This window comes from Chiloscyllium plagiosum, unplaced genomic scaffold (assembly GCF_037043375.1).
Source record: "Chiloscyllium plagiosum isolate Xiang-an unplaced genomic scaffold, Cpla_swu_hap1 HiC_scaffold_30, whole genome shotgun sequence".
NCBI classification, from domain to species: domain Eukaryota; kingdom Metazoa; phylum Chordata; class Chondrichthyes; order Orectolobiformes; family Hemiscylliidae; genus Chiloscyllium; species Chiloscyllium plagiosum.
Window position 1 is genome coordinate 57,131,621 of NW_028270168.1, and position 24,752 is coordinate 57,156,372.

Below are 24,752 nucleotides of genomic sequence, written 5' to 3' on the forward strand. Positions count from 1 at the left end.
AAAACTCCCAAAGGAGAGGTGACCTCTCCTTTCCTGTTCCTAACCACAGCCCATACTACCTCAGCAGACGAGTCCTCAAACGTCCTTTCTGCTAACGTAATACTGTCCTTGACTAACAATGCCTGTTTTACCATCTTCTCTGTTCTTACTGAAATAACTAAATCCCGGAACCTGCAACAACCATTCCTGTCCCTGCTCTATCCATGTCTTCGCAGTGGCTACATCATTGAAAGCTCTGAGGACCCGGACTTTGGGCTGAATCTGTCTCTCTCCAGCTCAGCCTCTTCGACACAATAATAAACAAAACTATATATTGCTCTGCTCCTTGACACTTTTTAATGAACATTTTTTTTTCCAAATTGAAGTTATAGATTCCGTCGTTGGAATGGTGCCTTTGCTTACTGGCTCCTGAGTTAAAACCAGCACAACCCTCAGTCTGTTACCATAGCGACAGGCTGCTTCATTGCTGAAACTGAGAACTGAAATGTGAAAATTTTGGAAAGATTGATTAATGAATGAGTTTGATTGACTGATGAATTTGGGTAAAGGGATATTTCAGCACATTCTTCAGCTGCTGCCTGAACTTAGTCTGGGTCACAGCATAAATCGCGGTGTTTGTGCAGCAACTGAGGAGCTGCAGCATGAAGCCCAATTCCTGCACAAAGAGATGTAGATGTACAGGGGAATACACAATCCAGTCTATCCGGTACCATAGAGTAAACACTGTTAGCGTTGACCATAACAGGATGAAATTGGACGAGATCATAAACAGTAAAATGATGGATTTTTTTCGGTTTCTCATTTCTGTGTCAGACTGAGCGTCTCCATTGGTGTGAGCGCGGAGTCTCCTGCGGGCTCTGCTGGTCACTAAAATGTGCCTGACGGTGAAAGTGTTGAGCAGCAGAATCAGCAGAAATGGAAGAACAGGGTTTAGAATGTAATGGAGGAACTCGATTGTGACCCAGAAAAGAGAGTCAAGAACACCGTATGCAAAATCACAAAACCAGGGAGTGTTCTCCAGCAAATACTGACCTGTGAGCATAAAATACCAGAAAATGTTCTTCAAACAGCTCAGCACAGTCACTGCTCCCAGAACCACAGCCGCCGTTTTCTCACTGCAATATTTACTTTTCAGTTTCTGGCAACAAATGGCCACAAACCGATCAAAGGTGAAAGTGACGGTGAACCAGACAGAGCAGTCAGTGACTGCATAAAGCAGGGCGGCGTGGATATTACAAATGCGGACCCAAGTCAGGAAATAAAACTCTTCCTGGTACATAATGGGAATGTGTCTCAGTATCAGGTCGAGGATAATGACCAGGAGATCCGCTGCTGCCATGGCCCCCAGGTAATGTCTGACACATGGAGACAATCCACAATCTTTATAAAGCAGGACGTAGATCGTCACTACGTTAACTGTGAGGGAGGAAAACAAAAATAAATACACATGAGCCTGGAGACAAAGTTAAGAATCTAAAATTTGAATTTAAGTTGTTATCAGAAGCAACAAGTGAATTTTTTTTGATTAAAATGGCTTTTCAATTTAAAATAACATAACAAAATGGCTTTAGAATTTTCTTAGACACTGTGAATTTGAACTAATACTTTACTGAGTTGGTTCTATTTCGAGATAAGGCAAACAATGGAATTTTCATAAAATGAATACTGACTCATTAATTGACCATTTGAACTAACCTTGAACTGCTACCATGACATGACGATTTACATAATTAAGTCCCCTTTCCCAGGGAATATCATTGGATTAGCCTGTTGTCAATCATGTTACCACATTACATTTGATTGATCTTTTCTTGTGATTAAGGCTGCGCTGTCTCTTAAAAAAACCATATAAATAATGTGTAATTTTTTAATGTAGTTGTGCCATTTCTCCACGGAACACAGAAGTTTTTACTCTCCGTGTTGCTAGACAAATCTGTGCCAGGCTGCCATAATTTTTTAAACTGGTAACCTTGTTTTAAACAGATTGCACTCCGAGTGATTCTTTTGACCGATCTTGAACCAAGGGGCCCCCCCTGGAGAGACCATATATTCAAAATGACCATTTTGACTGAAGATCCATTGAGATTATCAAATGTGTCACTGTATTCAGAGATATTTTGAAATAATTGGAGCTTAAATGACAATCATAAAGTTGTGAAGTATTCTTTTAAAATGAGGTAAAACACAAGAAAGACTCTCGCCCCCAAACACACATCCACAATAAAATAACAACCCAGCCAACACAGAACATAGATAAAAAACTTATCTGACCGACTCTTAACAGACACTGAGAAGGACATCTTAGTAAGAGGAGTAAATTACAACTTCCAGGATTCAGACAAGAAAGATTTTTTAGCAGCATTAGAGACAACCCTATAAGATTCCTGAAGAAGGGCTTATGCCCGAAACGTCGATTCTCCTGCTCCCTGGTTGCTGCCTGACCTGCTGCACTTTTCCAGCAACACATTTTCAGCTCTGATCTCCAGCATCTGCAGACCTCACTTTCTCCTCAGACAACCCTGAAAGACAACCAATTCACAGAGGAAACCTAGCAAACCATCAGACAGACAGTCGCACCAACATGAAGCAGGAAAAAGGAAGGAAACACACTCAATACGCAAGAAAGGAACATGCTAGAAAGTTTAAAAAAAAACATTGTTATCCTACCTGCAGACAAAGAATGCTTGACATTCATTTTAAATCAAAGAGACTACATGGAGAAAGTGAGCACACTACTTGCAGATACCAACACTTACCAACAATTGGCAATAGACCTGACCCCACAACGAGAGAACCGCATCACAGCCCTACTCAAAAATCTTCAGAAATCTGGAGAAATAAATAAGACCAACTTCCAAAAAATGAAACCAGACATATCTAACACACCATGCTTTTACAGATTACCCAAAATTCACAAACCAGGAGACCCCTCAGATCCATAGCTACATGCAACACTAACTTACGGATTGACCAAGGAGTTACACCAAAGACTAAAACACTTACTAGAAAACTCACACCACTCCATCCAATCCACCCAAGAATTCCTGAAGATCATCAAAGACACCAAAATAGAAGAGGATGAAATAATGGTCTTTTTTGATATAACAGCTCTGTCACATGCATCAACGTTAACCTGGCCAAGGAAACACTGATTACATTAGAAGCAGTAATGCAGAGACTCGAACAAACAGCTCTGCCAACCATCCCACCCAAACTTTGGGTCCGCTACTTCATCGCAAAATGGAACAAATTAGAGGAACCCTTCAAGACCATCAATAATACCCTTACTGCCATAAAATCCACTAAAGAGGAGGAAACCAACAGCCAACTGCTATTCCTAGATGTCACAGTAGAACGAACAGCCAATGGGGAACTTCAAACCAGTGTCTACAGGAAAACAACACAAACAGATCAAATACTGAACCATAGAAGCAATCATCCCAACATCCACAAACAAATCTCTATTTGAACATTATTTCAATGAGCCAACACACACTGCAGCACAGAGGAACTACGCAGAGCAGAGAAAAATCACCTATACCGTGTATACAAAATGAACGGCTACCCAATGAACACAGTCCGCAGATTTCTCAGCAACAAATCCCAACAATCAGACAAAATATGTCCAGAAACCCGAACCACTCTCCCCTACATCAAAGACATCTTGGAAATGACTGCCAGACTGCTCAGACCCTTTGGCATCATGGTAGCCCACAAACCCACCAACTCACTAAAACAGCAGCTGATAAACCCTCTATATAGATAACTAGCAAAATTATATTGCCACAGAAAATTACATCACCACATGAAATGACATCACCAACCCAAGGAAACCTAAACACATAAATGGAAAGTGGGCCATACCACCAGTGCTTCATCCGGAGGCTCACTGAAGATATTACCTAGTATGGTGACGAAACATCTGAAAATGAACCTTTCAACTCAATGAGCAAACCTACATCCAAAATTCCATAAGAGCAGAATGTCAGGTATATAATGTGCAGGGGAATGTCAGTTGTAGAATGTGCTATTGTTATAAATTCCACATCACAAAGACCCTTCAGTCCATCAAGTTTGAAGAGATCCACTCAGCCTCGTGGTGGAAGCCTCTCCCCAAACTTGTATTAACTGGCACTGCACACAAAAGATCAATAAGATTAAGCCAAAACCTTTATCATTTGATGTAAGATCCTCATTTATGATCAAACACATGTCATCCCTTATTTGAAAATTCATCACGTCCTTTTCATTTTTATATAACCCCATCAGCGATAAAATGTTCTGGACATTCCATTCTCAATATCGTTCATCCTGTCATGGAGTCTCTCTAATGTCATTAAATCATTTCCAATTACCTCGATGGATGCAGTGAATTTCACAATATTTGGTGATAAAACAGTGAACATTCAGAGAGTGCCTTTCATTCAGCTTTTGATGCCATTATTCCCTGCTCCATTTTCACCTTTATTGCTCATTTTGACTGGTGAAGAAACAATCTGACATTGTCATACTCTCAGAATCAGGCCTGATGGGTAATGGTTCATGAAGCCCCATCACTATCCCTGGGTATATCCCTGGGTAAATCAGTTCTCCTCGATAGTGACAGCAAATCGGAGGAAGTGTTGAGGGTGACAAGGAGACAGAACGTACTCTGGGTGTGGTACTTCAATGTTCATCAGCAACAGAGTCTCCTCAGACCCCACCACTGACTGAGCAGAATGAGGCCGAAACTACACCGCAACCAGAATGTGGCATGTGATGAGTGAACCAACAAGAGGAAAGTATTCTCACTAAACGACTTGTCACAGCTGTACCTGTTCCTAACAATATCTAATGGAGAGCCCAACACGCAATCCTGGAGGAAGGAAACTCATCCTCATATTGAAGATATTGTCCACTGGGATAAATTAATCTTCATCAGTTTAATAGAAACTAACATCAACAGTGACTCAGCAACCAGTGCTTGGTCCTCAGCTATTAGAAACCAATATCAATAGTTTAGACAAATGGAACACATGTATTCCAAATAAATTTGTCAAGGACGCTAAGAAGGGAAGGAAGAAAGTTATCAAGAGGAGGCAGAGAAACTGTAAATGGATAAGCAATGGACAATATAAGTTGGTAAGTGTGAATCTGCATTGTTCAGGAAGAATAAAAGGCTGTGTATCACAGAAGCGGAGAGAGGTGACATGACAAAGGAAGCACAGACATAGAGCAGACAAAGGAAGCACATGGACAGTACAGGAGAGAGAGAGAGGACCTGCACAGTTACTGCCTTTGCTGGTTTTGAATTCATGTATCGCTGGACATTGGAGTGCATCTGGGAAAAATTAACAAACAGTGAATTTCACAACTAATCTTGGAGGAACCTGTTTGGGTGAAGTTCACAGCACAGAATCAGATAAGTTCATCGTTGTTTTAAGTCTGTCCAAGAGAAAGGCTGCAGTAGTGAGTACAGTGGGTTATTTCTTGATTATAAGTTTTTGGAGATAAGTCTATTGATTAAACTTAAAATACAAGCCATAACTATTAATTTAACCTGGTGCAGTGTTTTTAAAGGAATAAGACGGTGTTATTTTCTGGGTCTGTAGATTGTGAAGGAGCAAAAATGGCCTTTCATAGAGTGATATGTACTTCTTGTCAGATGTGGGAGTTTAAAGAGAGTTTAATGGTTACTGCGGATTATATCTGCCATAAATGCTGTTGGATGCGAATCTTATCAAATCGAGTGGATCGGTTGGAGAGACTGATAAAACGATGAGGAATTTGCAACAGCAAATGTGATGGATGGCAGCTTTAGGAAGTGGGAAAAGTCTAAGATACAGTCACATAGATGGGTTAACTCCAGGAAGGGTAAGAGAAGTAGGCAGCTAGTGCAGGAGTCTTTTGTGGATATACCCATTTCAAACAGGTATGCTGTTTTGGAAAATGTAGGGGGTGATGGATTCTCAGGGGAACATATCACAAACAGCCAAGTTTCTGGTATTGAGACTGGCTCTAATGCAACGAGGTGCACGTCAGCTTCCAAGAGACCAATTGTGTTAGGGGATTCTGTAGTCCGAGATACAGACAGACGTTTCTGTGGCCGGCAGAGAAAAAGCAGAATGGTGTGTCGTTTCCCTGGTGCCAGGATCAAGGATGTCTCAGAGAGGGTGCAGAATGTTCTCACGGGGGAGAGGGACCAGCAGGAGGTCATTGTCCACATTGGAACCAATGACATAGGAAGGGAAAAGGTTGAGATTCTGAAGGGAGATTACAGAGAGTTAGGCAGAAATTTAAAAAGGAGGTCCTCAAGGGTAGTAATATCTGGATTACTCCCGGTGCTACAAGCAGGAATAGGAGGATAGAGCAGATGGATGCATGGCTGAGGAGTTGGTGTGTGGGAGAAGGATTCACATTTTTGGATAATTGGAATCTCTTTTGGGGTAGAAGTGACCTGTACAAGAAAGACAGATTACACCTAAATTGGAAGGGGACTAATATACTGGCAGGGAAATTTGTTGGAGCTGCTCGGGAGGATTTAAACTAGTAAGGTGGGGGGTGGGACCCAGGGAAAGAGATCAATCTGAGACTGGTACAGTTGAGATCAAAAGTGAGTCAAACAGTCAGGGCAGGCAGGGACAAGGTAGGACTAATAAATTAAACTGCATTTATTTCAATGCAAGGGGCCTACTAGGGAAGGAGAAAGTGAGGACTGCAGATGCTGGAGATCAGAGCTGAAAATGTGTTGCTGGAAAAGCGCAGCAGGTCAGGCAGCATCCAAGGAGCAGGAGAATCGACATTTCGGAAGGGCTTATGCCCGAAACGTCAATTCTCCTGCTCCTTGGATACTGCCTGAGCCTAACAGGGAAGGCAGATGAACTCAGGACATGGTTAGAAACATGGGACTGGGATATCATAGCAATTACAGAAACATGGCTCAGGGATGGGCAGGACTGGCAGCTTCATGTTCCAGGAAACAAATGCTACAGGAAGGATAGAAAGGGAGGCAAGAGGGGAGGGGGAGTGGCGTTTTTGATAAGGGATAGCATTACAGCTGTGCTGAGGGAGGATATTCCAGGGAATATTCCAGATGAACACTTCATCCACTTTACTAACACCTTCCACCCCGACCTCAAATTTACCTGGACCATCTCAGACTCCTCCCTCTCCTTCCTAGACCTCTCCTTTTCTATCTCGGCGACCGACTCAACACGGACATTTACTATAAACCGACCGACTCCCACAGCTACCTAGATTATACCTCCTCCCACCCTATCCCCTGTAAAAACGCCATCCCATATTCCCAATTCCTTCGTCTCCGGAGCATCTGCTCCCAGGAGGACCAGTTCCAATACCGTACAACCCAGATGGCCTCCTTCTTCAAAGACCACAATTTCCCCCCCGACGTGGTCGACGATGCCCTCTACCGCATCTCCTCCACTTCCCGCTCCTCCGCCCTTGAGCCCCACCCCTCCAACCGCCTCCAGGACAGAACCCCACAGGTTATCACCTACCACCCCACCAACCTCCATATACATCGTATCATCCGTCATCATTTCCACCACCTCCAAACAGACCCCACCACCAGGGGTATATTTCCCTCCCCTCCCCTATCAGCGTTCCGGAGAGACTACTCCCTCTGCGATTCCCTCGTCAGATCCACACCCCCATCAACCCCGCCTCCACTCCTGGCACCTTCCTGGCAACCCCGCAAGAAATGTAAAACATGTGCCCACACCTCCCCACTTTCTTCTCTCCAAGGCCCCAAGGGATCCTTCCATATCCATCACAAATTCACCTGTACCTCCACACACATCATTTACTGCATCCGCTGCACCCGATGTGGCCTCCTCTACATTGGGGAGACAGGCCACCTACTTGCGGAACGTTTCAGGGAACACCTCTGGGACACCCGCACCAATCAACCCAACCGCCCTGTGGCTGAACACTTTAACTCCCCCTCCCACTCCGACAAGGACATGCAGGTCCTTGGCCTCCTCCATCGCCAGACCCTGGCCACACGACACCTGGGGGAAGAGCGCCTCATCTTCCACCTAGGAACCCTCCAACCACATGGGATGAATGTAGATTTCTCCAGCTTCCTCATTTCCCCTCCCCCCACCGTATCTCAGTCCCAACCCTCGGACTCAGCACCGCCTTCTTGACCTGCAATCTTCTTCCTGACCTCTCCGCCTGCATCCCCTCTCCGGCCTATCACACTCACCCTCACCTCCTTCCACCTATCGTATTCCCAACGCACCTCCCCCAAATTCCCTCCCCCCTACCTTTTATCTCAGCCCGCTTAGCACACCAGCCTCATTCCTGAAGAAGGGCTTATGCCCGAAAATTCGATTCTCCTGCTCCTCGGATGCTGCCTGGCCTGCTGTGTTTTTTCAGCACCACATTTTTCAGCTCTGGTCTCCAGCATCTGCAGTCCTCATTTTTTCCATAATGAAGAATGCATTTGGTATGCTTTCCTTTATTGGTCAGAGTATTGTGTACAGGAGTTGGGAGGTCATGTTGCGGCTGTACAGGACATTGGTTAGGCCACTGTTGAAATATTGCGTGCAATTCTGGTCTCCTTCCTTTTGGAAAGATGTTGTGAAACTTGAAAGGGTTCAGAAAAGATTTACAAGGATGTTGCAGGGGTTGGAGGATTTGAGCTACAGGGAGAGGCTGAACAGTCTCATAGTCATAGCGTCATAGAGATGTATAGCATGGACACTGAGCCCACTCCAGGTACTGGCTCCGACCCCACTCCCAGCTCCACACCCACACCAGATCCCAGCTCCCAGCCCTGCCGGGTTTTCACCATCCCTCCAGACCTCCCCCTCACTGAGGATGAATGATCAGTCCTCAGCAAAGGACTCACCTTCGTCCCCCTCCGTCCACGCATCAATGAATCTAATACATGCCGTGACATCGAACAATTCTTCCGTCGCCTCCGCCTCCCAGCTTACTTTCACAATCAGGATTCCCGCCCACCTTCCGAGGACCCCTTCGCCCACCTCCAACACACTACATCCACCTGGACACCCCGCGCTGGCCTATTACCTGCCCTCGACCTCTTCATTTCCAACTGCCGCTGGGACATTAACCGCCTCAACCTGTCGACCCCCCTCCCCCACTCCAACCTCTCACCCTCACAACGCGCAGCCCTCCAATCCCTCTGCTCCAATCCTGACCTCACCATCAAGCCAGCGGACAAAGGGGGCGCAGTGGTAGTCTGGCGCACTGACCTCTACATCGCTGAAGGAAAACGCCAACTCGAGGACACCTCTTCCTACTGCCCCCTCGACCATGACCCCACCCCCCATCACCAAACCATCATCTCCCAGACCATACAGAACCTCATCACCTCAGGAGATCCCCCACCCACAGCTTCCAACCTCATAGTCCGGGAACCCCGCACTGCCCGGTTCTACCTCCTTCCCAAGATCCACAAGGCTGACCACCCTGGCTGACCCATTGTCTCAGCATGCTCCTGCCCCACTGAACTCATCTCTACCTACCTGGACACTGTCCTATCCCCCCTAGTCCAGGAACTCCCCACATACATTTGAAAACCACCCACGCCCTCCACCTCCTCCAAACCTTCTGTTTCCCGGGGCCCCAACGCCTCATCTTCACCATGGATATCCAATCCCTCTACACCTCCATCTGCCATGACCAGGGCCTCCAAGCCCTCCGTTTTTTCCTCTCCAGACGTCCCCAACAGTACCTTTCCACCGACACTCTCATTCGTTTGGCCGAACTGGTCCTCACCCTTAACAATTTCTCCTTTGAATCCTCCCAGTTCCTCCAGACCAAAGGGGTAGCCATGGGCACACGAATGGGTCCCAGCTATGCCTGTCTCTTTGTTGGCTACGTAGAACAGTTGATCTTCCGTAATTACACCGGCACCACTCCCCACCTCTTCCTCCGCTACATTGATGACTGCATTGGCGCCATCTCGTGCTCCCGCGAGGAGGTTGAGCAATTCATTAACTTCACCAACACATTTCACCCTGACCTTAAATTTACCTGGACCATCTCTGACACCTCCCTCCCCTTCCTGGACCTCTCCATCTCCATCAGTGACGGCCGACTTGACACTGACATTTTTTATAAACCCACCAACTCCCACAGCTACCTGGATTACACCTCTTCCCACCCTACCTCCTGCAAAAATGCCATCCCGTATTCCCAATTCCTCCGCCTCCGCCGTATCTGCTCCCAGGAGGACCAGTTCCACCATAGAACACACCAGATGGCCTCTTTCTTTAGAGACCGCAATTTCCCTTCCCACGTGGTTAAAGATGCCCTCCAACGCATCTCGTCCACATCCCGCACCTCCGCCCTCAGACCCAACCCCTCCAACTGTAACAAGGACAGAACGCCCCCGGTGCTCACCTTCCACCCTACCAACCTTCGCATAAACCAAATCATCCGCCGACATTTCCGCCACCTCCAAACGGACCCCACCACCAGGGATATATTTCCCTCCCACCCCTCTCCACCTTCCGCAAAGACCGTTCCCTCCGTGACTAACTGGTCAGGTCCACACGCCCCTAAAACCCACCCTCCCAGCCTGGCACTTTCCCCTGCCACCGCAGGAACTGTAAAACCTGCGCCCACACTTCCTCCCTCACCTCTATCCAAGGCCCTAAAGGAACCTTCCACATCCATCAAAGTTTTACCTGCACATCCACTAATATCATTTATTGTATCCGTTGCTCCCGATGCGGTCTCCTCTACATTGGGGAGACTGGGCACTTCCTACCAGAGCACTTTAGTGAACATGTCTGGGACACCCACACCAATCAACCAAACCGCTCCGTGGACCAACATTTCAGCTCCCCCTCCCACTCTACCGAGGACATGGAGGTCCTGGGCCTCCTTCACCGCCGCACCTTCACCACCAGACGCCTGGAGGAAGAACGCCTCATCTTCCGCCTCGGAACACTTCAACCCCAGGGCATCAATGTGGACTTCAACAGTTTCCTCATTTCCCCTTCCCCTTCCTCACCCTAGTTCCAAACTTCCAGCTCAACACTGTCCCCATGACTTGTCCGGACTTGTCCTACCTGCCTATCTCCTTTTCCACCTATCCACTCCACCCTCTCCTCCCTGACCTATCACCTTCATCCCATCCGCCACTCACCCATTGTACTCTATGCTACTTTCTCCCCACCCCCACCCTCCTCTAGCTTATCCCTCCACGCTTCAGGCTCTCTGCCTTTATTCCTGATGAAGGGCTTTTGCCTGAAACATCGATTTCGAAGCTCCTTGGATGCAGCCTGAACTGCTGTGCTCTTCCAGCACCACTAATCCAGTGATAGGAAACAAAGAGTAGTGATAAATGGCTCCCTTTCGCAATGGCAGGCGGTGACCAGTGGGGTACCGCAGGGATCAGTGCTGGGACCACAGCTCTTTACAATTTATGTTAATAATAAAGAAGATAGTATTAGTAATAACATTAGCAAATTTGCTGATGATACTAAGCTGGGTGGCAGGGTGAAATGTGAGGAGGATGTTAGGAGATTACAGGGTGACCTGGACAGGTTAGGTGAGTGGTCAGATGCATGGCAGATGCAGTTTAATGTGGATAAATGTATGGTTATCCACTTTGGTGGCAAGAACAGGAAGGCAGATTACTACCTAAATGGAATCAATTTATGTAAAGGGGCAGTACAAAGAGATCTGGGTGTTCTTGTACACCAGTCAATGAAGGTAAGCATGCAGGCTCAGCAGGTAGTGAAGAAAGCTAATAGCATGCTGGCCTTCATAACAAGAGGGATTGAGTATAGAAGTAAAGAGGTGCTTCTGCAGCTGTACAGAACCCTGGTGAGACCACAACTGGAGGACTGTGTGCATTTCTGATCTCCAAATTTGAGGAAAGACATTCTGGCTATTGAGGGAGCGCAGCGTAGGTTCACGAGGTCAATTCCTGGAATGGCAAGACTATCTTACGTTGAAAGATTGGAACGACTGGGCTTGTATACCCTTGAGTTTAGAAGACTGAGAGGGGTTCTGATTGAGACATATAAGATTATTAAAGGATTGGACACTCTGGAGGCAGGAAACATGTTTCCGCTGATGGGTGAGTGCCGAACCAGAGGACACAGCTTAAAAATAAGGGGTAGGCCATTTAGGACAGAGATGAGGAGAAACTTCTTCACCACAGAGAGGTGGTTGTGTGGAATGCTCTGTCCCAGAAGGCAGTGGAGGCCCAGTCTCTGGATTCATTTATGAAAGAGTTGGATAGAGCTCTCAAGGATAGTGGAATCAAGGGTTATGGGGATAAGGCAGGAACAGGATACTGATTGAGGATGATCAGCCATGATCATAATGAATGGTGGTGCATGCTCGAAGGGCAGAATGGCCTACTCCTGCACCTATTGTCTATTGTCCATTGAAAAAGTTGCCTGGCTGTTTTCCCTAGAGCGTCGGAGGCTGAGGGGTGACCTTTTCGAGGTTTACAAAATTATGAGCAGCATGGATAGGATAAATAGGCAAAGTCTTTTCCCTAGGGTCGGGAAGTCCAGAACTAGAGGGGCATAGGTTTAGGGTGAGAGGGGAAAGATATAAAAGAGACCTCAGGGGCAACTTTTTCACACAGAGGGTGGTACGTGTATGGAATGAGCTGCCAGAGGATGTGGTGGAGGCCGGTACAACTACAACATTTAAGAGGCATTTGGTTGGGTATATGAATAGGAAGGTTTGGAGGGATATGGTCCGGGTGCTGGCAGGTGGGACTAATTGGGTTGGGATATCTGGTCGGCATGGACGGGTTGGACCGAAGGGTCTGTTTCTGTGCTGTACATCTCTATGCCTCTATGATGTAGTGGTGCACTGTGTTTTGGAGTGTTCACTTGAACTGTTCAGACATCAGAAATACTGCTCCATCTCCCTGATGGTCTGCTCCCTGATGTTCCCAGTGTCTCCAGCATCCTCGATACAAACAGGATATTTTGACGTGCTGGTGAGGGCAAGTGTGTTTCGAATCGTATATCAAGGGGTTGGTCTTTATTCAAGTTGCCATAATTTCTTTCTTCATGGAGGTCCTCAGACAATGGAACTGGCTGACTGCTTCTGAATGAAAAGGCTGTGGCTGCTGTCAGGATATTGGATATTCCCCAACATGATATACTGTGCATGGACACACCCAATATTAATGGGGTGAGATGGAGGGTCCCATCACAAAAATGAGAACTTAAAATCAAGGCATTGCCAGATCAGCTGAAATGGTTAGTTATATCACATTCCTGAAGAAGGGCTTATGCCCAAAACGTCGATTCTCCTGTTCCTTTGATGCTGCCTGACCTGCTGTGCTTTTCCAGCAGCACATTTTTAAGTTATACCACATTCACCATCAACTTCACAAGATTAGCCCAAACAAGATAAACCCAGATGCAGATATGTGTCCCACATGGGAGCACTGTGTAGGCCAGGTTAGTGTACTGTTCAATACAACCAGCAATCTGTGGAACATTGTGCAGGCCTCACCAGTGTATTGATCTGAAAAACCGGATGAGATATTTGTCCAGCATGGGGAGTTGGACGAACCAGGCTAATGCAGCAATCTCACACTGGGACGAGTCATCTGTCGAGGACGGGGAGGTGTGCCGACAACAGTTACATTGATCTAAAACCTGGACTAGATATCTGTCCAGAATGGGAAGCTGGGCAGTGAACACCAGTGAATTGAACTGGAAATCTGGAGCAGTTATCCTCCAAGCCTAGAGACCCAGCTTGGGGAAACTTGCAGCCCATATAGGAAGTGAAAGGACCTGTGGTTCCCATCCATCTACAGCTCCATGTCTGCCTTGTGCCATGAAAAGGGGTGCTGTAGATTGAAAATCATTGCCAGGGAGAGATGTTGGGGGAATCAGTTTAAATACCAACAATTAGGAGGGGTTTGGGAAACAGACAAAAAGGGGGAGATTGAGAGACAATGTCAGGGAACGATGTGCCCATGGGTTTCTGAATGCTGAAATAAGGACATTTCAATAGGATCTCACAACACACACAAGTGTTTCTAGGAATGATGGGTGAATGAGATTTTGGTGTGAGTTCAGATGATGGAAAGTTTTGGATGATTATTGCTTCTGCACCTTTGTACTGGGAGTGGGATCAGCACAATCTTTGACTCATTGGACTGAATCGAACAATACTTTGTCTCAGTGTCATTTTCATTTCGTGTGACAGAGGATTAGTCTGCACGAGGCCAAGCTAGTTTTCTGGTGCTCTCTCATCCAACTTGCCTCATTAGCTACATACCCCACCCATCCTGGCTCTTAGTCAATGCCAGCCCAATTCTCCCCACCCACCATGGATGCCCCTGCTGGATGCCCCCGGATATTCCATAATCTCTACCACTTATGTCACCTTAAAAAGGCCAATGGCACATGGTTGAGCTTTCTCATTGTGAAGCAGCCCTGCATGGTTTACTCTGAGCATGGCAGATAAAGGGATATTTCACCATGATTTATTGACAGAGGCACGGAGGTCCTGGTGAATGGGTGAGTACAGAGGGGGACTATTCTCTTTCCAGAGGAGGCCACATTACCAAACTGACCAAGCATGGTCTGGGCTCACCACCCAGCTCAGTGCAGCATCTGCGGTCTGAAGGAATGTCCAGCAATACAAGACAAGGAACAATAACCTTCCCCGCTCTGCCAGGATCAGCATCACTGTATTTTCTCCGCTCCCTCACTGCAGATCTGTTATATTACCTTCCCCTGAACAAGACTCATGCTCCACCACTCTCACTGCTGTATGCAGCCCTCCCCGTCCATCACACACTCTCTCTCTCTCTCTCTCTCTCTCTCTCTCTCCCCCTTGTCTCCACTATACACGAGCACTAATGACATTGCATGAATTCAACACTGTGCAACGACTCACTCTAGGCACCTCACCACTTCACCAGCACTAACAGCAGGGCCTCCCACTCCCACCAATACACAGTCCCTCCTTTTCTCTCTTTCCAGCAGAAACAGCCTGTTACAGGACAGAAAGGGCCAGGCTGGGTTATGGGGTGCCCAACATCGGTTCCCTCACCCCACTCCCTCCGCCAAGTGGAGAGGACCCTGGCACCAACTCATTAAGGAGCAATATTCAGTGAAGGGCAATTCTCACTTTAAACCAACCGTTAGTTCCGTTTCTACCTGGCACATCTGAGAATCCATGGTCCCGGTGCCATCTCCCTATTGTGTTGAGCCAGTACAAATGGAATCTCCACAGTCTCGGTGGGCAGGAGGGTGGACACAGTACAAATTGTCTCGATCATCTCCCAGGATGCTCTGTCCCTGCACCCCCTTTATAATTGCACCACGTATTTTATATTGACTTTCAATGCTCTTCCCATCCAAGTGTAACACCTCACACTGCCCCGCTGTAATCCTCACCAGTCAATGCTTCACCAACTTGTAGCATCTGTGTGTATGTGTGTCCGTGTGTCTGTGTGTATAAGAGTGCCTGTGTGTGTGTGAGTGTGTGTGTTTAAGAGTATCTGTGTGTGTGTATAGTGCAATGGTGATCACCTGTAATGTGACATGAACCCAAAGTCCCGGCTGAGGCCCTCCCTCTGGGTACCGAACTTAACTATCAGCCTCTGCTCGGCCACGTTTTGCTGCTGCCTGTCCCGAAGTCCGCCTTGGAGGATGGTCACCCGAAGGTCCGAGGTCGAATGTCCTGGACTGCTGAAGTGTTCCCCAACTGGGAGGGAACCCTCCTGTCTGTTGATTTTTGTGCGGTGCCCATTCATCCATTGCCGTAGCCTTTGCTCAGTTTCCCCAATGAGCAGGGGGTCTGGCCTGGTCCATAACACCCTGGGGGCTCTAGTCGGGATTGATTCCATAATTCCAGTTTGCATTTAGAGCTGCTGGACTCTCAGACGGTGAGTGTTAGGTTTTCGTGTCTTCTGCACTGGGTGCTGGATTCGTTTGGTTGAGACTGTGCTTGGTGCAGTAATGGCACTTTCAGTCTCTCAGAGATTTCTGGGTGAGAAAGAAATGACTTTGGGGGGTTTACAAAAGGTAAGCAAGGCAAAGCTGTTGGAATTGCCAGACAAGATGGGGTTAGGATTCTCTATGTCTGTGACAAAAGGAGAGTTAATTACAGCAATAGCTTGGCATTTAAATTTACTGGAAACACCACTGGAACCTTTGGAAATAGAACATAGAACATAGAAGAATACAGCGCAGTACAGGCCCTTCGGCCCTCGATGTTGCGCCGATCCAAGCCCACCTAACCTACACTAGCCCACTATCCTCCATATGCCTATCCAATGCCCGCTTAAATGCCCATAATGAGGGAGAGTCCACCACTGCTACTGGCAGGGCATTCCATGAACTCACGACTCGCTGAGTAAAGAACCTACCCCTAACATCTGTCCTATACCTACCCCCACCTTAATTTAAAGCTATGCCCCCTTGTAATAGCTGACTCCATACTTGGAAAAAGATTCTCACTGTCGACCTTATCTAAACCCCTAATCATCTTGTACACCTCTATCAAGTCACCCCTAAACCTTCTTTTCTCCAATGAAAACAACCCCAAGTGCCTCAGCCTTTCCTCATACGATCGGGGAGAAGGTACAGAAGCCTGAACACACGCACCAGTCGGTTTTGTAACAGTTTCTACCCTACTATTGTTAGAATACTGAATGGACTCACAAACTCTTAACATTCACCTGTACCTGTGTTTTTGTTTTTGCCGCTGTTTACCTATTATTTACTATCTCTGCTACTTAACTCTGTGAGCTGCGTGTATTGCTCACAAGACAAAGCTTTTCACTGTGCCTCAGTACACGTGACAAAAAATTCAATTCAACTCAATTAACTATATCCAAGCATTGTCGAAATTTGATGAGATAAATGTAGAAGTCTTTTTCATCTCAGTTGAGAAATTGAGGAAACAAATGAACATAGAACATAGAAGAAAGAACATTACAGCTCCGTACAGGCCCTTCGGCCCTCGATGTTGCACCAACCTGTGGAACCAATCTGAACCCTATTAAACCTACACCAGTCCATTATCATCCATATGTCTATCCAATGACCATTTAAATACCTCTAAAGTTGGCGAGTCTACTACTGTTGCAGGCAGTGTGTCCCACACCCCTACTACTCTGAGTAAAGAAACTACCTCTGACATCTGTCCTATATCTATTATCCCTCAATTTAAAGCTATGTCCCCTTGTGCTAGCCATCACCATCCGAGGAAAAAGACTCTCACTGTCCACCCTATCTAATCCTCTGATTATCTTATATGTCTTAATTAAGTCATCTCTCAACCTTCTTCTCTCTAATGAAAACACCCTCAAGTCCCTCAGCCTTTCCTCATAAGACATTCCTTCCATACCAGGCAACAGCCCAGTAAATTTCCTCTGAACCCTTTCCAAAGCTTCCACATCTTCCTATAATGCAGTAACCAGAACTCCAAGTGTAGCCACAACTGTAGCATGACCTCATGTATCTGAGACTCAATCCCTCTATTAATAAAGGCTAAAACACTGTATGCCTTCTTCACAATCCAATCAATCTGGGTGGCAACTTTCAGGGATACATATACATGGACTCTGATATCTCTCTGCTCATCAACACTACCAAGAATCTTCCCATTAGCCCAGGACTCAGCATTCCTGTTCCTCCTTCCAAAGTGAATCACATCACACATTTCCACATTAAACTCTACTTTCCACCTCTCAGCCCAGTTTTGTAGCTTATCTATGTCTCTCTGTAACCTGCAACATCCTTCAGCACTACCCACAACTCCACCGACCTTAGTGCCATCCACAAATTTACTAATCTATGCCTCTACACTTTCATCGAGCGGGTCATTTATAAAAATGACAAACAGCAGTGGACCCAAAACAGATCTTTGCAGTATAACACCAATAACTGAGTTCCAGGATAAACACTTCCCATCAATGACCATCCTCACTCTTCTTTCAGCTAGACAGTTTCTGATCCAACCCATTAAATCACCCTCAATCAACTTTATCAACACCATGTGGGCAGCACAATGGCACAGCGGTTATCACTGCTGCCTCACAGCGCCAGGGACCCGGGTTCAATTCCTGCCTCAAGCAACTGTCTGTGTGGAGTTTGCACGTTCTCCCCGTGTCTGTGTGGGTTTCCTCTGGGTGCTCCAGTTTCCTCTCACAGTCCAAAGATGTGCAGGTCAGGTGAATCGGCCATGCTAAATTGTCCATAGTGTTAGGTGCAGGGGTAAATGTAGGGGAATGGGTCTGGGTGGGTTATCTTTGGAGGACTTGTTGAACTAAAGGGCCTGTTTCCATACTGTAGGGAATCAAACCTAATCAAACACCTTACTGGAATCCATATACACCACATCTACCCTCATCTACCTGTTTGGTCACCTTCTCAAATAACTCAATAAGGTTTGTGAGGCACAACCTATCCTTCACAAAACCATGTTGACCATCCCTAATCAACTTATTCCTCTCTAGAAGATTATAAATTCTATCTTTTATAACCTTTTCAACACTTTACCCACAACTGAACTCAGGCTCACTGCTCTATAATTTCCAGGGTTGTCTTTACTCTCGTTCTTGAACAAAGGGACAACATTTGCTATTCTCCAGTCTTCTGGCACTATTCCTGTAGACAATGATGGTATAAAGATCAAAGCCAAAGGCTCTGCAATCTCTCCTTGGCTTCCCAGAGAATCCTAGGATAAATCCCATCTGGCCCAGGGGACTTATCTATTTTTACACTTTCCAGAATTGCTAACACCTCCTCCTTGTGAATCTCAATCCTGTCTGGTCTTGTAGCCAGCATCCCAGTATTCTCCTTGATAACATTGTCTTTTTCCAGTGCGAATACTGACAAAAAATATTCATTTCGTGCTTCCCCTATCTCCTTAGACTTCACGCACAACTTCCCACCACTATCCTTGGCTGGCCCTAATCTTACTCTAGTCATTCTTTTATTCCTGATATACCCAGAGAAAGCTTTAGGGTTTTCCTTGATTGTATCTGCCAATAACTTTTCATGTCCCCTCCTGGCTCTTCTTAGCTCTCTCTTTCGGTCTTTCCTGACTAGCTTGTACCTCTCAAGCGCCCTAACTGAGCCTTCACGTCTCATCCTGATGTCAGCCTTCTTCTTCCTCTTGGCAAGAGATTCAACTTCTTTTCTAAACGACAGCTCCCGTGTTTGACCACTTCCTCCCTGCCTGACAGGTACATACTTGTCAAGGACACGCAGTAGCTCTTCCTTGAATAAGTTCCACATTTCTATTGTGTCCATCCCCTGCAGTTTCCTTGCCCATCCTATGCATCCTAAGTCTTGTCTAATCGCATCATAATTGCCTTTCCCCCAGCAATAACTCTTGCCCTGCGGTATATCACTATCCATTTCCATCACTAAAGTAAACATAACCAAATGGTGGTCACTATCACCAAAGTGCTCACTACCTCGAAGTCTAACACTTGACCACATTCATTACACAATAACAAATCCAATGTGGCCTCACCCCATTTTGTCTACATACTCTGTCAGGAAACTTTCCTGCACACATTGAATAAAAATTGACCCATCTAACATACTCAAACTATAGTATTTCCACTCAATATTTGGAAAGTTAAAATGCCCCATAACAACTCCCCTGTTACTCTCGCTCCCATCCAGAGTTATCTTTGCTATCTTCTCCTCGAAATTTCAGGAAGTATTCAGAGGTCTATAGAAAACTCCCAACAGGGTGACCTCTCCTCTCCTGTTTCTAACCTCAGCCCATACTACCTCAGTAGACGAGTCCTCAAACATCCCCTGTCTGTCACTGTAATACTGTCCTTGACTAACAATGCCACACCTCCCTCTCTTTTACCATCTTCTCCGTTCTTATTGAAACATCTAAACCCCGGAACCTGCAAAAACCATTCCTGTCGCTGCTCTATCCATGTCTCTGTAATGACCACAACATCGACATCCCAGGTACCAACCCATGCTGCAAGTTCACCCACCTTATTCCAGATGCTCCTGGTGTTGAAGTAGACACAATTCAAACCACGTTTGACCTTGAAACCTTATTTCAGACCTAAATACCCTCAACCACCTGGACACTGGAACTACAATTTAGGTTCCCAGCCCTCTGCTGCATTAGTTTCATCCCCCCAGGATATTGGTACCCCTCTGGTTCAGGTGTAGACCATCCTGTTTGTAGAGGTCCCATCTAGTCCAGAATTAACCCCAAATATCCATGAATCTGAAACCCTCCCTCTTGCACCATTCCTGCAGCCACGTGTTCAACTCCTCTCTCTTCCTATTCCTCACCTCTCTAGCACATTGTACAGACAACAACCTAAAGATAACAACTCTGTTTGTTCCAGCTCTAAGCCTCCTCCCTAGCTCCCTGAATTTCTGCCTCAGATCTCCACCTTTCTTCCTACCTATGTCGTTGGAGTCTATGTGGACCACGACTTGGGGCTCCCCCTCCCCCTCAAGGATCCCGAAAACATGATCTGAGACATCATGAAACCTGGCACCTGGGAGGCAACAAAGCACAAAGAAAATTACAGCATAGGAACAGGCCCTTCGGCCCTCCAAGCCTGTGCTGATCCAGATCCTCTGTGTAAACCTGCCACCTATTTGTAAAGATTTTTTTGCAAAAACAAGTGGGAATTAGTATTTCTGAACAATAATGGATGTGCCCTCTGGATTTGCAGAGGGCATTTAATTATGCAATATCACTGCTAAAAAGATTGTCGAAAAGATACTCAAGGTTTTCACTGGAAACAGACTACCACAGAGATACAATCAGATCAAGGGTCAAATTTTATGACAACATTTTGCCGAAAGATGTGAGGAAGGAGCGAAGGACTGTTGGGAAGGTGAGGAAAAACCATTTTTTTGAACAGATCGAGGACAGAGGGCGGAGAGAAACAGGAAAGTGGTTACTCCCCTGACACAGGATAAGGACAGCTGGGTTACAGTCATAGAACATAGAATATTACAGTGCAGTACAGGCCCTTCGGCCCTCGATGTTGAGCCACCCTGCCATACCAATCTGAAGTCCATCTAACCTACACTATTCCATGTACGTCCATATACTTGTCCAATGACGACTAAAATGTACTTAAACTTGGTGAATCTCTACCGGTGCAGGCAAAGCATTTCATACCCTTACTACTCTCTGAGTAAAGAAACTACCTCTGACATCTGTCCTATATCTATCACCCCTCAATTTAAAGCTATGCCCCCTCGTGCTCGCCACCACCATACTTGGAAAAGGCTCTCCCTGTCCACCCTATCGAACCCTCTGATTATCTTATATGTCTCTATTAAGTCACCTCTCAAACTTCTTCTCTCCAACGAAAACAGCCTTAAGTCCCTCAGCCTTTCCTCATAAGACCTTCCCTCCATACCAGGCAATATCCTAGTAAATCTCCTCTGCACCCTTTCCAAAGCTTCCACATCCTTCTTATAATGCGGTGACCAGAACTGTACACAATACTCCAAGTGCGGCCGCACCAGAGTTTTGTACAGCTGTAGTTTTCAGGTTTCTCATTTTTTTTCTTCTCTTCCTTTGTTTAGCCCTGAGTGGGCTTTCAGGGCAGCGGGATATGGATGTCAGGGCAGTTCCATGTTCCTCCTGCAGAATGTGGCAGATGAGAGACACTTCACATGTCTCTGCCGGCTACATTTGCGGGAAGTGCACCCAACTCCAGCTCCTCGGAAACCAAGTTGGGGAACTGGAGCTGGAGCTGGATGAACTATGGATCATCCAGGAGGCTGAAGGGGAAATTGAGAGGATGTACAGGGAGGTGGTCACTCCCCAGATACAGGATAAGGACAGCTGGGTTACAGTCATAGAACATAGAACATTACAGTGCAGTACAGGCCCTTCGGCCCTCGATGTTGAGCCACCCTGCCATACCAATCTGAAGCCCATCTAGCCTACACTATTCCATGTACATCCATATGCTTGTCCAATGACGACTCAAATGTACTTAAAGTTGGTGAATTTACTACCTTTGCAGGCAAAACATTCCATACCCCACTACTCTCTGAGTAAAGAAACTACCTCTGACATCTATTCTATATCTATCACCCCTCAATTTAAAGCTATGCATACTTGGAAAAGGCTCTCCCTGTCCACCTTATCTAACCCTCTGATTATCTTATATGTCTCTATTAACTCACCTCTCAACCTTCTTCTCTCCAACGAAAACAGCCTCAAGTCCCTCAGCCTTTCCTCGTAAGACATTCCTTCCATACCATCCTAGTAAATCTCCTCTGCACCCTTTCCAAAGCTTCCACATCCTTCTTATAATGCGGTGACCAGAACTGTACACAATACTCCAAATGCAGCCGCACTAGAGTTTTGTACAGCTGTAGCATAACCTTCATGGTTCCGGAACTCGATGCCTCTATTAATAAAAGCTAAAACACTGTCTACCTTCTTAACAACCCCGTCAACCTGGGTGGCAACTTTCAAGGATCTGTGTACCTGGACACCGAGATCTCTGCTCATCTACACTACCAAGAATCTTACCATTAGCCCAGTTCTTTGCATTCCGGTTACTCTGACCAAAGTGAATCACCTCAGACTTGTCCGCATTAAACTCCATTTGCCACCTCTCAGCCCAGCTCTGCAGCTTATCTATGTCTCTCTATGACCTACAACATCCTTCATCACTATCCACAACTCCACTGACCTTAGTGTCGTCTGCAAATTTACTAACTCACCCTTCTTCAGCCTCATCCAAGTCGTTTATAAAAATGATGAACAGCAGTGGACACAACACCGACCCTTGCAGTACACCTCTGGTAGCCGGACTCCAGGATGAACATTTGTCAACAACCACCACCCTCTGTTTTCTTTCAGCAAGCCAATTACTGATCCAAACTGCTATATCTCCCACAATCCCATTCCTCCGCATTTTGTACAATAGCCTACTGTGGGGAACCTTATCGAATGCCTTGCTGAAATCCATATACACCACATCAACCGGTTTACTCTCATCTACCTGTTTGGTCACTTTGTCAAAAAACTCAATAAGATTCGTTAGGCATGACCTACCCTTCACAAAACCGCGCTGACTGTCCCTGATCAAATTATTCTTTTCTAGATAATTATAAATCCTATCTCTTATAACCTTTTCCAACACTTTACCAACAACTTAAGTAAGGCTCACTGGTGTATAATTACCAGAGATGTCTCTACTCCCCTTCTTGAACAGGGGAACCACATTTGCTATCCTTCAGTCTTCTGGCACTATTCCTGTAGACAATGACGATTTAAAGATCAATGTCAAATACTCGTACTATAGTCAGGGGAGGAAAGGGAACCGACGGTCAGAGCAGGGATCCCCTGTGGCTGTTCCCCTCAGCAATAAGTATACCGTGTTGGATATGGCTGGTGGAGACAGCCTACCAGGGGAAAGCCATAGTTGTCAGGTCTCTGGCACTGAGCCAGGCACTGTGGCTCAGAAGGGAAGGGTGGGAAATAGAAAAGCGCTAGTAATAAGGGACTCAATAGTTAGACGGATTGACAGGAGATTTTGTGGTCAGGAACATCCCAGAAGGTACGTTGCCTCCCTCGTGCCAGGGTCCGGGATGTCGCTAATCGGGTTTACAGGATTCTGAAGGGGGAGGGTGAGCAGCCAGTAATCGTGGTACATATTGGCACCAATGATACAGCCAGGAAAGGGATTGAGGATCTGAAAAGTGACTACAGAGAGTTAGGTTGGAAGCTGAAGAGCAGAACGAGTAGAGTAGTGATCTCGGGTTTGCTACCGGTGCCACGAGATAGTGAGGTGAGGAACAGTCAGTGAATGCAGCTTAACACGTGGCTGCGAGGCTGGTGCAGGAGGGAGGGCTTCAGATACCTAGACCATTGGGATACCTTCTGGGGAAGGTGGGACCTGTACATGAAGGACGGGTTGCACCTGAACTGGAGGGGCACAAATGTCCTGGGAAGGAGATTTGCTCGTGTGATTCGGGAGGGTTTAAACTAGTTTGGCAGTGGGGATGGGAATCAGAGCTACATGTCTGAGAGGGGGTCAGTTGTAGATGGGGCAGTGACAGGATGTAGTTAGTCTATCAGGAAGGTTTTTTTTTAGATTAGATTAGATCACTTACAGTGTGGAAACAGGCCCTTCGGCCCAACAAGTCCACACCGACCCGCCGAAGCGCAACCCACCCATACCCCGACATTTACCCCTTACCTAACACTACGGGCAATTTAGCATGGCCAATTCACCTGACCCTGCACATCTTTAGAACTGTGGGAGGAAACCGGAGCACCCGGAGGAAACCCACGCAGACATGGGGAGAACGTGCAAACTCCACACAGTCAGTCGCCTGAGTCGGGAATTGAACCCGGATCTCTGGCGCTGTGAGGCAGCAGTGCTAACCACTGTGCCACCGTGCCGTTTCTCACGCGATGAAACAAAGGGATCTGTTAAAGTGTGTCTGCTTTAATGCAAGGAGTGTCTGGAATAAGAGTAAGGAACTTAGAGCATGGATCAGTACTTGGGGCTACGATGTTGTGGCCAGAACAGAGAAAAAGCTCGGACTTTTCTCTCTGGAGAGAAGGAGGAAAATAGGAGACCTGATCGAGGTGTACAAAGTAATTGGGGGGCATAGATAGAGTCAATAGCCAGAGACATTTCCCCAGATTGATTGGTATGAGGGGTCACAGTTTTAAGATACTTGGAGCAAGAGGTAGAGGGGAATGTCAGAGGAAGAGAGCTGCAGGAGCTGGGCGGAAGTGAAGTCGGAGCGCAGAGGCAGTTGGGAAGGTGAGTGACTGTTATTTAA

The 24,752-nt window shown here is 46.5% G+C and overlaps 1 protein-coding gene across 1 annotated transcript in view; it reads right to left on the reverse strand.

Annotated features, from left to right (window-relative positions):
• Positions 1–508: 508 nt before the first annotated feature.
• Positions 509–24,752, reverse strand: part of LOC148142208 (putative G protein-coupled receptor 139) — a 53,835-nt gene continuing 29,591 nt past the window's right edge. Inside the window, exon 2 of the mRNA XM_087977033.1 lies at positions 509–1,416. Within this exon, the coding sequence (XP_087833159.1) occupies positions 509–1,416 (908 nt within the window). The remainder of the gene's footprint in view (positions 1,417–24,752) is intronic.